The sequence below is a fragment of the Aegilops tauschii genome, chromosome 3, assembly GCF_002575655.3.
Source record: "Aegilops tauschii subsp. strangulata cultivar AL8/78 chromosome 3, Aet v6.0, whole genome shotgun sequence".
NCBI lineage: Eukaryota > Viridiplantae > Streptophyta > Magnoliopsida > Poales > Poaceae > Aegilops > Aegilops tauschii.
Window position 1 is genome coordinate 503988277 of NC_053037.3, and position 15754 is coordinate 504004030.

General features: G+C 43.3%; 1 protein-coding gene across 1 annotated transcript; it reads right to left on the bottom strand.

The window, feature by feature from the left end:
- Positions 1-10075: 10075 nt before the first annotated feature.
- Positions 10076-13861, bottom strand: LOC141043054 (uncharacterized). Its single transcript, XM_073511972.1, has 5 exons — positions 13499-13861; positions 12629-12865; positions 11991-12478; positions 11674-11903; positions 10076-10134 (listed from the first exon to the last, which is right to left on the bottom strand). Exons 1-5 carry the CDS (start codon positions 13859-13861, stop codon positions 10076-10078), a joined length of 1377 nt encoding a protein of 458 aa, XP_073368073.1.
- Positions 13862-15754: the final 1893 nt, after the last annotated feature.

Genomic DNA, 15754 nt, shown 5'->3' on the forward strand with positions numbered 1-15754 from the left:
GTCTTGTGGGCCACAAATGCGGGCCAGTGATCTCTGATCTTCTCATACCGGCCGATTAATTCTGGTGTCTTTTCTTTGTCGACAAACGATGTTTTCAGCTCATTCTTCCACCTCCTGAATAGTTTGCCATCTTCTTAAGAGCATGAGACTTGATTAATTGCTCTTTAACTGGCTTCTCCGGATCCTCCTCTAGCGGTAGGGTGAAATTTGCCTTCAGCGCGGTCCAAATATCATCTTTCTGCATATCATCGACATAAGACACCTCAGGGTCTTCCTTAGCCGGCTTACAACATTGGTGGATGCTGATCGGGATCTTGTCCCTAACAAGAACCCCACACTGAGCAACAAATGCTTCCTTTGTCTAGATGGGTTCAATCGGCATGCCATCGCGCGCGATTGCTGTGATCTCAAACCTTTCATCCGAGCACAACTTTTTCTTCGGGCCTCGTCTCTTTGCCAAAGTGGTGCTCGACCCGGAGGGCTAGAAAAAAAGAAGAAAGACGAGAGTTAATTAATATGTGTACATACCAAAACATTGAATGCATCAATTAGCTAGTCAGCACAGGCTTAACTAATATATATACCTGGCCGGACTTTGTTCGGTCACCGGAGGCGTCATCACGGTCTCCTTCTTGCACCGGCATTGGGTCACCGGAGCCATCATAATCATGTCCTTCCTCCTCCATTGTTTGATCACCGTAGCCTCCTTCTTCACCCTGTCCTTCCAGACCATCGGTGTCGTTGAGAAACGACAAGACGGCATCACTTCCGGCTGCGATTATGTCCCCCGACACCGCTTCTGTTGCTTCGTCTCGGGGGTGCTCCATAGTTTCTACAAATATTTACAACATGGCAATTATTATTCAAACATGACAGATGGATATACTAGTGGCAAACGTAGAACTAGCTAGCTAATCACAATAAGGAATCATATTAGTGGCCTCGACGCTGCTTCTCTAGGGTTTGGGGTGGCCTCGGCAACACTTCAAGGCTTTGGGGTGGCCTCGACAATGCTTCAAGGGTTATGGGTGGTCTCGACAACAACGCTCTTTTAACTTGGTAAATTTGGGTGGCCTCGAGAGAGTTTGTCGGGTAGGGGTGCGGCGGGAGGGGGTAGGAGACCGACATCGTTTTTTCTAGGGTTTGGGTGTCCTAGAGAGTTTTGTTCGAGCGAGAGGGCCGGGGGGTGCTCCCGTGGTATAAGTTATCACGGTCGAGAGGGGATATATATATCGACCGCCCCTAAGGTCGAAGTTATCCGGGAGGGGGTTATATCGGCAACGACAACATACATACATGGGAAAATAATGTTATCGGGGAGGGGGTATATCAACCCCCCCTCGTGTTGAAGTTATCGGGAGGGGGTATATCGACAACAACATAGCCGATAAAAAATAAGAAGATGAAGAAGAAATAAAAAGAGGAGAAGAAGAAAGGAATAGAGGAGAAGATCGAAGAAAAAAAGAAAAAAAAGGAGAAGAAGAAAGGAATAGAGGAGAAGAAGAAAAAATATAATTTTTCTATTTTTTCTTCTCCTCTATTCATGTTCTTCTTCTCCTCTTCGTTTTCTTCTTTTTTTCCTCTTCTTATTTATTTCTCCTCTTCTTCCTCTCCTCTTCTTCTCCTTTCTTCCTCTTCTTATTTTCCTTTTTCCTCTCATTCTTTTTCTTCTTCTTCTTCTTCCTTTCATAGCTAGATATATAAAACTTTTCTAAAATGTAACTTTTGTATATATAAAACTTTTTCTTCTTCTCCCTTCTTCCTTCTCTTCCTTCTTCCTAAATATATAAAAAAATTCTAAAAATGAAACTAACCTAAAATGTACTAAATCAAAGAACATATATATATATAACTTTTCTAAAAATCAACTTTTGCATATATGTATTTTTAAAACATCATTGATACGTCTCCGTCGTATCTACTTTTCCAAACACTTTTGCCCTTGTTTTGGACTCTAACTTGCATGATTTGAATGGAACTAACCCGGACTGACGCTGTTTTCAACAGAATTGCCATGGTGTTATTTTTGTGCAGAAATAAAAGTTCTTGAAATGACCTGAAACTTCACGAAGATTATTTTTGGAATTAATAAAAAATACTGGCGAAAGAATCAAGGCCAGGAGGCCCACACCCTGTCCACGAGGGTGGGGGCGCGCCTACGCCCCCCCGGGCACGCCCCCTGCCTCATGGGCCCCCAGGTGCTCCACCGACCTCAACTCCAACTATATATATTCACATTCGGGGAGGGAAAATCAGAGAGAAGAATTCATCGTGTTTTACAATACGGAGCCGCCGCCAAGCCCTAAACTCTCTCGGGAGGGCTGATCTGGAGTCCGTTTGGGGCTCCGGAGAGGGGGATCCGTCGCTGTCGTCATCATCAACCTTCCTCCATCACCAATTTCATGATGCTCACTGCCGTGCGTGAGTAATTTCATGATGCTGGACGGTGATGGGTTGGATGAGATTTATGATGTAATCGAGTTAGTTTTGTTAGGGTTTGATCCCTAGTATCCACTATGTTCTGAGATTGATGTTGCTATGACTTTGCTATGCTCAATGCTTGTCACTAGGGCCCGAGTGCCATGATTTCAGATCTGAACCTATTATGTTTTCATGAATGTATGTGAGTTCTTGATCCTATCTTTCAAGTCTATAGTCACCTATTATGTGTTATGATCCGTTAACCCCGAAGTGACAATAATCGGGATCCTTACCGGTGATGACCGTAGTTTGAGGAGTTCATGTATTCACTAAGTGTTAATGCTTTGGTCCGGTACCCTATTAAAAGGAGGCCTTAATATCCCTTAGTTTCCAATAGGAACCCGCTGCCACGGGAGGGTAGGACAAAAGATGTCGTGCAAGTTCTTTTCCATAAGCACGTATGGCTATATTCGGAATACATGCCCACATTACATTGATGAACTAGACCTAGTTCTCACTAGTCGAAAACAGGGCTTTTGTTCGGGCCAGATAAGCCAATTAGTCCCGGTTCAGTCATGAACCGGGACTAATGTGCGCATTTGTCCCGGTTCGTGCGGCTAAAGGCATTAGTCCCGGTTCAAATGAGCCCTTTAGTCCCGGTTTGAGACACGAACCGGGACTAAAGGGTGCGATGCCCCTTAGTCCCGGTTAGTCTCTCAAACCGGGACTAAAGATTAGACCTTTAGTCCCAGTTTGAGACACGAACCGGGACTAAAGGGTGCAATGCCCTTTAGTCCCGGTTCGTGTCCCAAACCGAGACTTAAGGTCCCATTTTCAAACTCTACCCCCCGGTGGATCGCCTTTTCAGTTTTTGTAAAAAGCAAAAGAAAATTACAAAAACTTCAAAAATTAAAATCCTTTGAGATGTAGTTATGTTACTACATCTACTAGCTAGGAAAATTTAAAAACATAAATTTGGACATGTTTTCCGAAAAGTGTAAGGGAAAATGTAAAACGGCTATAACTTTTGCATACGATGTGAGAATAAAACGTATAATATATCAGAATGTTCAGCACGAAAATCCGCCTGTTTGAAAAATTTTAGAATCCTCAAATTCTTAAAGGAAAAAAAGTTATGCTCAAATTTCAGTTTTTTTATTTTTGTTAAATCTAGTCAAAATATGGTCAAACTACTTATTCAAGAAGTATTAGTGTTATTAATAACTATTCAAGAATATTAGTGTTACTAAATAATTATTTCAGTTTTTTTGAATTTTGGTCAAATCTGGTCAAACTGTGGTCAAACAATGGTCAAACTACTTATTCAAGAAATATTAGTGTTACTAAATAATTATTGTTTTTTAGCACAATAGTTTCAAACTCAAACAGTGAAGTGTGTGACTTCATGCTCAAGCTAAACTCCTGAGGGTTAATAGGATTGACATCTTACTATTGTTAGGAAAACAACAAGTGCAGACTTGGAAACGAGGGAGAATAGAACCCGAAAGTTAAGCGTGCTCAGGCTGGGGTAGTGAGAGGATGGGTGACCGTCCGGGAAGTTAGATGATTTGGCATGATGAGGGGTGATTAGAGATTAGAGGTTCAATTGAGCAGTGATGAGGGGTGATTAGAGATTAGAGGTTAAAATAATTCAAAATTTTGAAAATCAGAAAAAAAATTCAAAAAATTCAAAAACAAATCATAAAAAATCCCAAAATTTCCTTTAGTCCCGGTTAGTGTTACCAACCGGGACTAAAGGTGGACCTCCAGGCAGCAGCCACGTGGATGGCCTTTACTCCCGGTTGGTGTAAGAACCGGACTAAAGGGGGGGCCTTTAGTACCGACCCTTTAGTCCCGGTTCCAGAACTGGGACAAAAGGCCCTTTTTCTACTAGTGTCTGTGTCACCCTATGTTATAACTGTTGCATGAATAATCGCATCCGACATAATTCTCCATCACCGATCCAATGCCTACGAGCTTTTCACATATTGTTCTTTGCTTAGTTACTTTCCGTTGCCACTGTTACAATTACTACAAAACTGCTACTGTTACCTTTGCCACTGTTACCGTTACTTCCATACTACTTTGCTACTAAATACTTTGCTGTAGATACTAAGTTATCCAGGTGTGGTTGAATTGACAACTCAACTGCTAATACTTGAGAATATTCTTTGGCTCCCCTTGTGTCGAATCAATAAATTTGGGTTGAATACTCTACCCTCGAAAACTGTTGTGATCCCCTATACTTGTGGGTTATCAAGACTATTTTCTGGCGCCGTTGCCGGGGAGCATAGCTCTATTCTTTGAGTCACTTGGGATTTATATCTGGTGGTCACTATGAGGAACTTGAAAGACGAGAAAACCAAAATTTATCCCTCAACTACGAGGGGAGGTAAGGAACTACCATCTAGCTCTGCACTTGATTCACCTTCTATTTTGAGTAAGCTTGCGACACCTAAACCTGCTTCTGCTATTAATTCTGATATGTCGCATGTTATTGATGATGCCACTTCTGCTATGCATGATACTTATGATGAAACTACTTCTATGCTTGATACTACTGTGCCACTAGGTGAATTTCTGGATGAACAACTTGCTAGGGCCACTAGTAGAAAACAGGGCTTTGGTCACAGGGCAATATTCACATTAGTCCCGGTTCAGTCACGAACCGGGACTAATGTGAACATTGGACCCGGTTCGTGCAGCTAAGGCATTAGTCCCGGTTCACCTGAGCCCTTTAGTCCCGGTTTGAGACACGAACCGGGACTAAAGGGTGCGATGCCCATTAGTACCGGTTCGTGGCACCAACCGGTACTAAAGGTTAGACCTTTAGTCCCGGTTCGAGCCACCAACCAGTACTAACGGGGTTTGACTCATTAGTACCGGTTCAGGGCACGAACCGGTACTAAAGGTCCCATTTTCAAACTCTACCCCCCCCCCCCCCCCCGTGGATCGCCTTTTCAGTTTTGTAAAAAGCAAAAGAAAATGATAAAAACTTCAAAAATTAAAATCCTTCCAGATGTAGTTATGTTACTACATGTACTAGTTAGGAAAATTTAAAAACTTAAATTTGGACATGTTTTGCAAAAAGTGTAGGGAAAATGTAAAACGGCTATAACTTTTGCATACGATGTCGAAAAAAATGTATAATATATCAAAATGTTCAGCACGAAAATCCGCATCCGATTTTGCAAATTTTTAGAATCCTCAAATCTGGTCAAATCTGGTCAAACTGTGGTCAAACAATGGTCAAACTAATTATTCAAGAAATATTAGTGTTACTAAATAATTAGTTCAGTTTTTTTGAATTTTGGTCAAATCTGGTCAAACTGTGGTCAAACTACTTATTCAAGAAATATTAGTGTTATTAAATAATTATTGTTTTTTAAAACAATAGTTTCAAACTCAAACAGTGAAATGTGTGACTTCATGCTCAAGCTAAATTCCTAAGGGTTAATAGGATTGACATCTTACTATTGTCAGGAAAACAACAACTGCAGACTTGGAAACGAGGGAGAATAGAACCCGGAAGTTAAGCGTGCTCAGGCAGGAGTAGTGAGAGGATGGGTGACCGTCCGGGAAGTTGATGATTTGGAATGATGAGGGGTCATTAAAGATTAGAGGTTAAATTGAGGAGTGATGAGGGGTGGTGATTAGATATTAGAGGTTAAAATAATTCAGAAATTTGAAAATAAAAAAATCATAAAATAAAATCATAAAATTTCCTTTAGTCCCGGTTGGTGTTACCAACCGGGACTAACACCAACCGGGACTAAAGGTGGAGCTCCAGGCTGCGGCCACATGGACGGCCTTTAGTCCCGGTTCGTGTAATAACCGGGACTAAAGGGGGAGGCTTTAGTAACGACCCTTTAGTCCCGGTTCCAGAACCGGGACTAAAGGCCCTTATAAACCGGGACAAAAGGCCCTTTTTCTACTAGTGGGCTAGAGAGAATGAAATTATTAAAACTGATAATATTGATGAAAGTGATGATGAAGATTCTCCCCCTAGATATGAATTGTCTGTTGTGCCTGAGGGTTATGTAATGGATGAAGAAAACTGCTAGAGACTTTCTTGCTTGCAATGATAAGAGCGATCTTAAGAAATTATTAGCTAAGCTGAAAGAAAAGTCTTTGAATGCTAGAATGAAATATGACCCTGCTTTTGGTACTTCACCTATCTTTATTACTGATATGGATTATGATTTCTTTGTTGACCCTGAGATAATTACTTTGGTTGAATATGATCCTTTCTATGGCTATGAATCTGAAACTGTTGTGGCACATCTTACTAAATTGAATGATATAGCTACCCTATTCACTAATGATGAGAAAACTTGCTACTACTATATCCTTAAGTTATTCCCGTTCTCATTAAGGGGTGATGCTAAGACATGGTTTAATTCTCTTGATCCTGGTTGTGTGCGTAGTCCCCAGGATATGATTTATTACTTCTCTGCTAAATATTTCCCCGCTCATAAGAAACAAGCTGCATTAAGGGAAATATATATTTTGTGCAAATTGAAGAAGAGAGTCTCCCACAATCTTGGGGGAGGCTTCTCCAATTACTTAATGCTTTGCCTGATCATCCTCTCAAGAAAAATGAAATACTTGATATCTTTTATAATGGACTAACCGATGCTTCCAGAGACCACCTGGATAGTTGTGCTGGTTGTGTTTTCAGGGAAAGAACAGTTGATCAAGCTGAATTGCTATTGAATAATATGTTGACTAATGAAAATAATTGGACACTTCCTGAACCAACTCCTAAGCCAACTCCGAAGAAAAGGGGTATTCTATTTCTCAGTCCTGAAGATATGCAAGAGGCAAAGAAATCTATGAAAGAAAACGGTATTAAAGCTGAAGATGTTAGGAATTTACCACCTAGAAGAAATACACGGTCTTAATTTGCCGCCTGTTGAAGAAACACATGATCTTGATAACCCGACACAGGTAGTAAAGGTAAATTCTCTCTATAGATATGATAAAGCTGAAATCCCGCCTACTAAGTTTGCTAGCCAATGCTTAGATGAGTTTGATAATTTTATTGTTAAACAAGAAAACTTTAACGCTTATTTTGGTAGACAATTGAAACGCAATGCCTATATGATTGAACACTTGGGTGATTATATGTCTAGCGTTAAAGGTGAACTTAAACTTATTAGTAAACATGCTTCTATGGTTACCACTCAAGTAGAACAAGTACTTAAAGCACAAAATGATTTTCTCAATGAATTAAATAGTAAGAAAATTGACTTTGCTGTTAGAGTTGCAACTAGAAGAGGTAAAATGACTCAGGAACCTTTGTGTCCTGAGGGCCACCCTAAGAGAATTGAGCAAGATTCTGAGAGAACTAATGTAGATGCACCTAGTCCTTCTAAGAGGAAGAAAAAGAAAAAATGATAGGACTTTGCATGCTTCTAGTGAACCTGTTGTTGACACACCTGAGAATCCCAATGATACTTCTATCTCTGATGCTGAAACACAATCTGGTAAGGAACATGAACCTAGTGATAATGTTAATGATGATGTTCACATTGATGCTCAACTTAGCAATGACAATGATGTAGAGATTGAACCTGCTGTTGATCTTGATAACCCATAATCAAAGAATCAACGTTATGATAAGAGAGACTTTGTTGCTAGGAAGCACGGTAAAGAAAGAGAACCATGGGTTCAGAAACCCATGCCTTTTCCTCCTAAACCATCCAAGAAAAAGGATGATGAGGATTTTGAGCGCTTTGCTGAAATGATTAGACATATCTTCTTGCGTATGCGTTTTACCGATATGCTTAAAATGAATCCTTATGCTAAGTATATGAAGGATATTGTTACAAATAAAAGAAAGATACCGGAAGATGAAATTTCCACCATGCTTGCTAATTATACTTTTAAGGGTGGAATACCAAAGAAATTAGGATATCGAGGAGTACCAACTATACCATGCTCCATTAAAAGAAATTATGTTAGAACTACTTTATGTGATCTTGGAGCCGTTGTTAGTATTATGCCTCTCTCTTTATATCGTAGACTTGATTTGAATAAGTTGACACCTACTAAAATATCTTTGCAAATGGCTGACAAATCAACTGCTATACCTGTCGGTATTTGTGAGGACGTGCCTGTTGTGGTGGCAAACGTTACTATTTTAACGGACTTTGTTATTCTTGATATTCCCGAGGACGATAGCATGTCTATTATTCTTGGAAGACCCTTTTTGAATAATCCAGGGGCTGTTATTGATTGCAACAAAGGTAATGTCACTTTTCATGTTAATGGTAATGAGCATACGGTACACTTTCCGAGGAAACAACCTCAAGTTCATAGTATAAACTCTATTGGAAAAATCCCATCGATTACTATTGGAGGTTTTGAATTTCCTCTTCCTACTGTCAAGAAGAGATATGATATTATTATTATTGGGGACGTTCATATCCCCGTTGAGGTAACCTAGTGCTATTCGAGAATTCTCCGGTTTCATGCGACTCGGAATGAGTTTGTTAACAAGACTTGATCAACCTTGTTAGTGGATTCTTTTTGATGAGCATGAGATGGATGAAGTTAGAAAGCACAACCTTCTGTATCCTCCTTTTACTTTCTGTTATTTAGATTAAACTAGCAGTCCGACCCGCGCAAATGCGCGGCTAGACCTAACACTAATTTTTTTAACACATTACCTGACTCGCTTGCTCAAAATCACCACCAGTATTATTTTCCGTTTATATGTTATAGATCTTGCATTGACCAATATCTCCTTCGCATAACTAATATTTATGAGATTACTTTGAGATGGTTTGTCGGTGCAACATTTGTTTCAATCACTGTCTCTCGCTCTCCCTTTTTCTTAATCTAATTATTCTGCTAACCCATGCTATTTTGCTATGACTTATAATTTTAGCACAACTGAAATGACTTATTGCATATTTTACATAACATGTCGATAGATATGACATCCAATCTCTATTGTACTTATATGCATGGTAGGTTGCCAATCTCATTAGTAGTAAGTCTTGATTGATACAAAATAAATTAATTTAGAAGTTTTGATAAATTTAATATAAAGATATTTTAGAATTTGGCGAAATTCATGAGATAGTTATGGACACAACATCTTCTTTTGTTAAAAAATTTATATATAAACGACTTACTCTTTGTCTACCTCACACAATTTTTTGTTATATGTAGTATAAACTCTTATAACATTGGATTTAGTTTTGCAGCCAAACAGCTGTATGATTTTTTATTGCTATCGTCAGCAATGACCTCATGGCTTGCAATACTATAATAATCCACTCATATACATTTCCAGATTGCTAAGTCTATCACCCCATTAGAATTGGAAAAGATTACGTAGTAGTTGTATTGCACATCTCATCTTCCGATTGGTGCCACTGGGTTTTTAAAATAGAAAAAATATAAATTATCCTACTACATACCCCCTTCCAGTTTAAAGGCCTATCCCAAAAATCATAATTTTCTTATTTGTAAGGATCATTATCTTGAGAATATGACCATATAGCTATCCCTAAATTAGATTCTGTCAAATTTTGGTTCTCAATGTAAAATCCACTGGGTTTTTAAAATAGAAAAAATATAAATTATCCTACTACATACTCCCTTCCAGTTTAAAGGGTCTATCCCAAAAATCATAATTTTCCTATTTGTAAGGCTCGTTCTCTTGAGAATATGACCATACAACTATCCCTAAATTAGATTCTATCAAATTTTGGTTCTCAATGTAAAATCAACCAATGCATGAAGGACCGAGGGGACCATGCATGTAGCATTAATATGTTGTATAGCATATAATTAGGACCTCCTTTCTTACGAATTTTTGATGGGATTTGCAAGATGAACCCAATTAACCGGAAAGGAGGGAGTATTAACACTACTAGGAAAAGGCCTGCTAGTGGCGCACCAGTTTTGCCTACTAATGGTGCACTACTGGTGCGCCACTAGCACCACGCCATTAGAATTAAATACTAATGGCGCACCACACAGTGCGCAATTAGTATAGCCCACCGTGCGCCATTAGTATGCCTCCCAGGGGCCATATTTACCCATGTGCCTTGGCATACTAATGGCGCACTAGGGGGTGATGCGCCATTAGTGTCCTTTCTGCAGTGCGCCATTGCTGTGTTGAGTGGTGCGCCATTAGTATTAATATTAGGGATTTTTTGTTCTTTTCTGATATTTGCATAGGTTACAAAACATATTACTACACATAATATAGAGAGCACAACACATAAACACTAGATTTATCTAATACAATAGAAGATTGGTCTCCGAATACAATTCATCATATTAGTCTCCGAATTTCAAATACCGAACAAAGTTATAACATTACAAGTCTCGAAACCGTGAGTAGCGAGTTTGTCTTCACATTACAAGTCGATATCGATCATCTAAACTACCATCACATTGAAGAGAGCTGCGGTCATCATGATTAGCATCATCGCGATGAAACTGGTCTTCATCCGGTTCCTCCTCCGCTCCCTCCTCTCTCCCACTAGATAGCGCGTGTATCTAACTTCCGCCTCCGCCCTACTGGTGTACCCTTTGTAACTGTTACCGCTGAAACGGTGAACCTGTCTCCGACACTCCTCCCAGTCGTCGTAGACTCCGGGAACCTTACCCTTGTACACGACATACGACGGCATCTCTATATATGCACTAGCCAAACAAAACGTTAGTAGCAATTCACAGACAATACATAAGCAATATATAAGTATGCAACAAAAGGATCGGAAGAGAAAAGCAACACATTAATAGCACGATTCATGGTCCTACTAATAAATAGCATCGATTACATATAAGTTGAACGACTGTCCAAACCAAAGAGACATACAAGTTCATTAAAGTTTAATATTACAACATGAGCCAATCGACATTTCAGAACTACATAGCATCACTACTTTTGACTCGACTCAGGGACCGGAGCGTGGATGAAGCCGCCGTCTTTCATGATGGTCATGAAATCACGGGAGTTGTCAGCCTGCATTTGTAGCGTTGTTTCTATCTCACTGTTGGACGGTTGATGTCTGAGATAGAACTGCCCCGAGGTACGAAGGACATCTTGATGGATGATTTCCGCAAACTCCGACTGGATGTGAAAGAATTCTTGTCTGATGTCCGCGTCCCGGATTGCCGACAAGCGTGCGGCCCAATCTTTGAGATTACTTGGTAGCAGAAGGTGATTATGGTCCCGTACGATCGCCCGCATGTGATGGAGGGCGTAGTAGGCATCCTTCTGACCGCCAGGCGGCTGCTTGACGCAGGAGAACATCGTATTGTGGCTGAAGATGTGCTTGCCGTACTTACGAACTGGCCTGCTGAAGGTGCCTCCAGATCTGGCGTAGCCGGGGAGAACATCATCAAGAACTTTCTTGATATTTGTGTAGCCTATCTTCGACTGATGGTCCAGGTCGAAATACGTGGCCATGGAATATTTCGGGCTTAAGAGGATGAGTGTGCAATGTGTGTCACTGCACAAAACACAGAATGTTAGAAAAAAAAAGAACGATCAAAATCTAAGAAATCATATGTTACGGGGCGGTGAGGGGATGACTTACTCGGGAAAGTAAGGCACGAGGAAGTTATCCTTATCTGGGTTTGCCAGAATGACGCCTTCGAGGTATGAACTCGCGACTTGCCGATCCCCACCGCTGCCCAAGATCTTGGCACGCATGTAGAAGGGGTCGACTATCACGATGTCCGGGGTCTTGTCTCTAATGATCCGCATCTCCATACTCAGTGAAAATAGCCGAACGAAGGTGTAGTGCAGCGGATGAAGGTTAAACATAGCGAAGATGTCATCAAACCGCAGGACGATCATACCCGCGATGGCGCTATCCACAAAGCCCTTGCCCTCTGGCACCTTGGCCACGAAAACCGGGTATGCCACATCATTCTCGGAGAGACGCCGCTTCTCCAAAGAAAGAACACTGTCATGCAGACTCCGCATAGCACCGGTTGCAGCATTGAGCAGATTAGTCGGTAGCATCGGCCTACCCGCCACATGCACCCTCCTCGAGATATCCTTAGGTGAAGGTGGCCCGTCCTGAGCACGGATCGTACTCGGTGCCGGCTGGCTCGCACCGCCCTTGTTATTCTTTCGTTTCCGTCCCTTCTTCCTCATCTCCTGTAATGGGATCGAGTTCTGCTCAGAAACCGCCTTCTTGAGTGTGTTGGGGCTGATAATATTCCGCACCTCGGCTATCTGTGGCTCGGTGAAGGCGGCAGCTGGAGGCGTCTCCTGAGAACAGAACGCCAGACAACGCCTATTGCAATTGGGTTTCTCCGCGGTACCAGCTCGATCGCGGTCGTCTTTTTCAGGGTTGGGTTCTTGAGAAGGAGGCCCGAAGAATTCGTCACCGTACCCATGTTCGGCAAAGTACTTATCGACGTTGGTAAATGTACCGTCGTCGTTGTCGTCGTCGTCTGGATCCTGTGCCATATGCATGTCCAGATCCTGTGCCATAGGGATGTCCGGCATGTCCGGTAGCGTTGCGGCGGTCTTGCCATGGCTTGGCGCCGGCACGACTGGCGGTGTTGTCTGTGGGTTGGTGTCCCCCGCCCCCAAACGAATCTGGCTCTTCGGCCAAAGCAGGGGCCAGCTTACGCAGGCGCTGAGGGTCATCACATCATCTTCGTTGGCCCCAGCGAGTCGAATCAGAGGTAACAACTCGTCGCAGCCTGGCAGCACCCGAACCAGTTCAACCCTATACACGGTGGGTGGCATCGGATTACCGTGGAACACGGGGTTGCCCGGTTGAATGATTCTGCCCTTGGCAATGTCGATCAACTCGCCGCCCACGAAGTGCAGGAGAGTGCATGGAACGTCGGCGGCGCCCTGCGAAAACATGTAGGGCGTCAGGGATGCCCAGTCAAAGGCAAGGAGATGAAGTCATCGGCCGAGAGGCTTAGTTACCGTGATGGCGTCGAGCTCGGCTAATGTCGAGGCACCGCCAACGGCGGGCGTGCAACTGACGGAGGGGCTGCTTGCTGCCGAGGTGCCGGCCGGCGTACACCTGGGTGCATTACGCTCCAATGCCCGTGCCGGCACCGGAGACACCAATACCGCCTCCGCCGGAGACACCAATGGCGCCGCCTGTGCATTGTGGGACTTGCTGGCCATGAAGCTGGGAACCGGGGGCGGCCCCTGTTGGCCGCCCGCAATCCACGCCTGCAACCCCTCAATCAAGCTAGGCACAATGGCGGTGAGCGTCGTTCCCAGTTGTTGTTGCACTTGCTCTTGGACACTCTCCGGAATCCGCGCCACTTGTGCCTTGAGTTCTTGAACCTCGCGCGACTGGCTTTCCGAGCTGGTCTTTTTCTCCTTTCGCCCACCAGCGTTATAGTATGACGACCATTTTGTGGACAAGCCTTTGCCGGCCACACGACCAGCTGACAACGGCTTACTGAGCTTATCCTTGTTTTTCATTATGTTCAACGCCCTATTTAGAGTGTTGTCCCAAGCTGGGGAGCTCTGAGACGACGCCGCGCTACTTCTTTCAGTCTCCTACGGAAGGAATGTGAACCATTTAGAAATTTGGCTTCATTAACTAGAATGCAACCATATATTTAGCTAATTACGCGGGGGTGTATTCCTTACCAGAACTTTCTCAAGCGCCTTGGTCTTCGGATAAGCTCCTTTGTTACCGGGTCCTCCTTGTGCCGGGCCCTGACATAGTTCCTGGTCTGCTTCTCACGGTATTTCTCGAAGCGGGGCGGTAGGCCTTGCTCGGCACGCTCCGCGTCCTCCTTGTCCCATATAGGTTCCCCCACTCTGTAACTGTCGGGACCGAGTTTGTGGACCCCTAAGTTCAAGTCCCGCATCTCTTTCCCCCACTGACTTGATTCCTCGGATGCGCCGCTCTCGCACTTGATCTTGAACTCCTTGTAGTCATCTTCGCTGATCGAAGGATTTTTCGCATTGATCTTCTCATAACTTTCACCTTTGTTAATCATTCTCTTCACCGCGCTTCTCCAAGTAGAAAGGGCCGTGCTCATCTTCGTGAGGGCGGCACTGTTCACTTTATTCCCTGAGAGGCGTGTGTTTGCAAACTCAGCGGGGAACTTGTATAGTTCGTGCAGCTTCGTGAAGAGGAGGTTGCGCAAATTCCACTACTAGAAAAAGGCTTACTAGTGACGCACCAGTTTTGCCTACTAATGGCGCACTACTGGTGCGCCACTAGCACCACGCCACTAGAATATTTTAGTAATGGCGCACCACAGGTGCGCCATTAGTATCTGGTATACTAATGGCGCACCATGGGTGCGCCATTAGTATCCCAAAGGTGCGCCATTAGTAACTGGTATACTAATGGCGCACCAGATGGAAGTGCGCCATTAGTAACATTTTTTTAAAAAAAATTGTTTTTTCTTAATCTCAGGTCACTATTTCACATATGAGCTATCCAACACATATATATACAACAAGCATCCATATAACAATCATATCCAACACACAAGTTTCATCATATATACATACATAGCCAACACATAGTTCCATCATTACATATTACAAAAGTTTCACATTGTTCATCCAACACCGTTATCCATCCAACACCATATTACAAAAGTTTCACATAGTTCAGTTCTCATTGTTCTTCTCCTTCTCCTTCCTCAGCCTGATGCCCCAAGAGCGGCGAGGCGGTGGAGGCAGCTGTGGGATGTAGTCTTCTACCACAATTGGTGTGGTCATGTCGCCCAGCTATGGGATCGCCGGCGCCACCACCGGTGCGTGGTCATTGTCAGGCACCACCACCATCGCGAGGCCACCTTCAGGCAGGACGGGCACGACCATCGCTAGGTCATCCTCAGCCACCACCATCTCTTGCCCATGGTCAGCCACCACCATCTCTTGCCCATGGTCAGCCACCACCGTCTCTTGCCCTTGGTCAGCCACCACCAGCGCTAGGTCATCCTCAGCCTGATGCCCATCGTCATCCTGCAGCTCCTCATCCCCACTCTGCTCCTCTTCTCCCCCACTCCAGTCCGGATCATCCTTCTTGCTGTCTTTGCTGCTGCCAGAATCGCTGCTGCTTTCGCTAAAGCCAGAATCGCTGCTGCTTTGGCTGTAGCCAGTGTCGCTGCTGCTGCTCCCATTGCCTGTCCAAATGCAACAATGGCCGTTAACAATCGATGTGAGACAAAGCCAAATGTAGAGGAATAAGAAGAGGCAGAACGCACTGGCATGTTCGTCGTCAGCGTTGCGCATGCGACACATAGTCTTGTTGAAAACCTTCACGATGAGCATTGTGGCGTCATTGTCATACCTGAAGAGAAGAAAGTACCCGGTCCGCAGGTCGTAGGCACTGTAGAACTTGTCCCA

Coding starts and splice junctions, on each gene's coding strand:
- LOC141043054 (XM_073511972.1), bottom strand. CDS start 13,861: ATGAAAAACAAGGATAAGCTCAGTAAGCCGTTGTCAGCTGGTCGTGTG. Junction 11,904..11,990: donor CTCGTGCCTTACTTTCCCGA/GTAAGTCATCCC, acceptor TGTTTTGTGCAG/TGACACACATTGCACACTCA. Junction 10,135..11,673: donor CGTCAAGCAGCCGCCTGGCG/GTCAGAAGGATG, acceptor AAAATTTGATAG/AATCTAATTTAGGGATAGTT.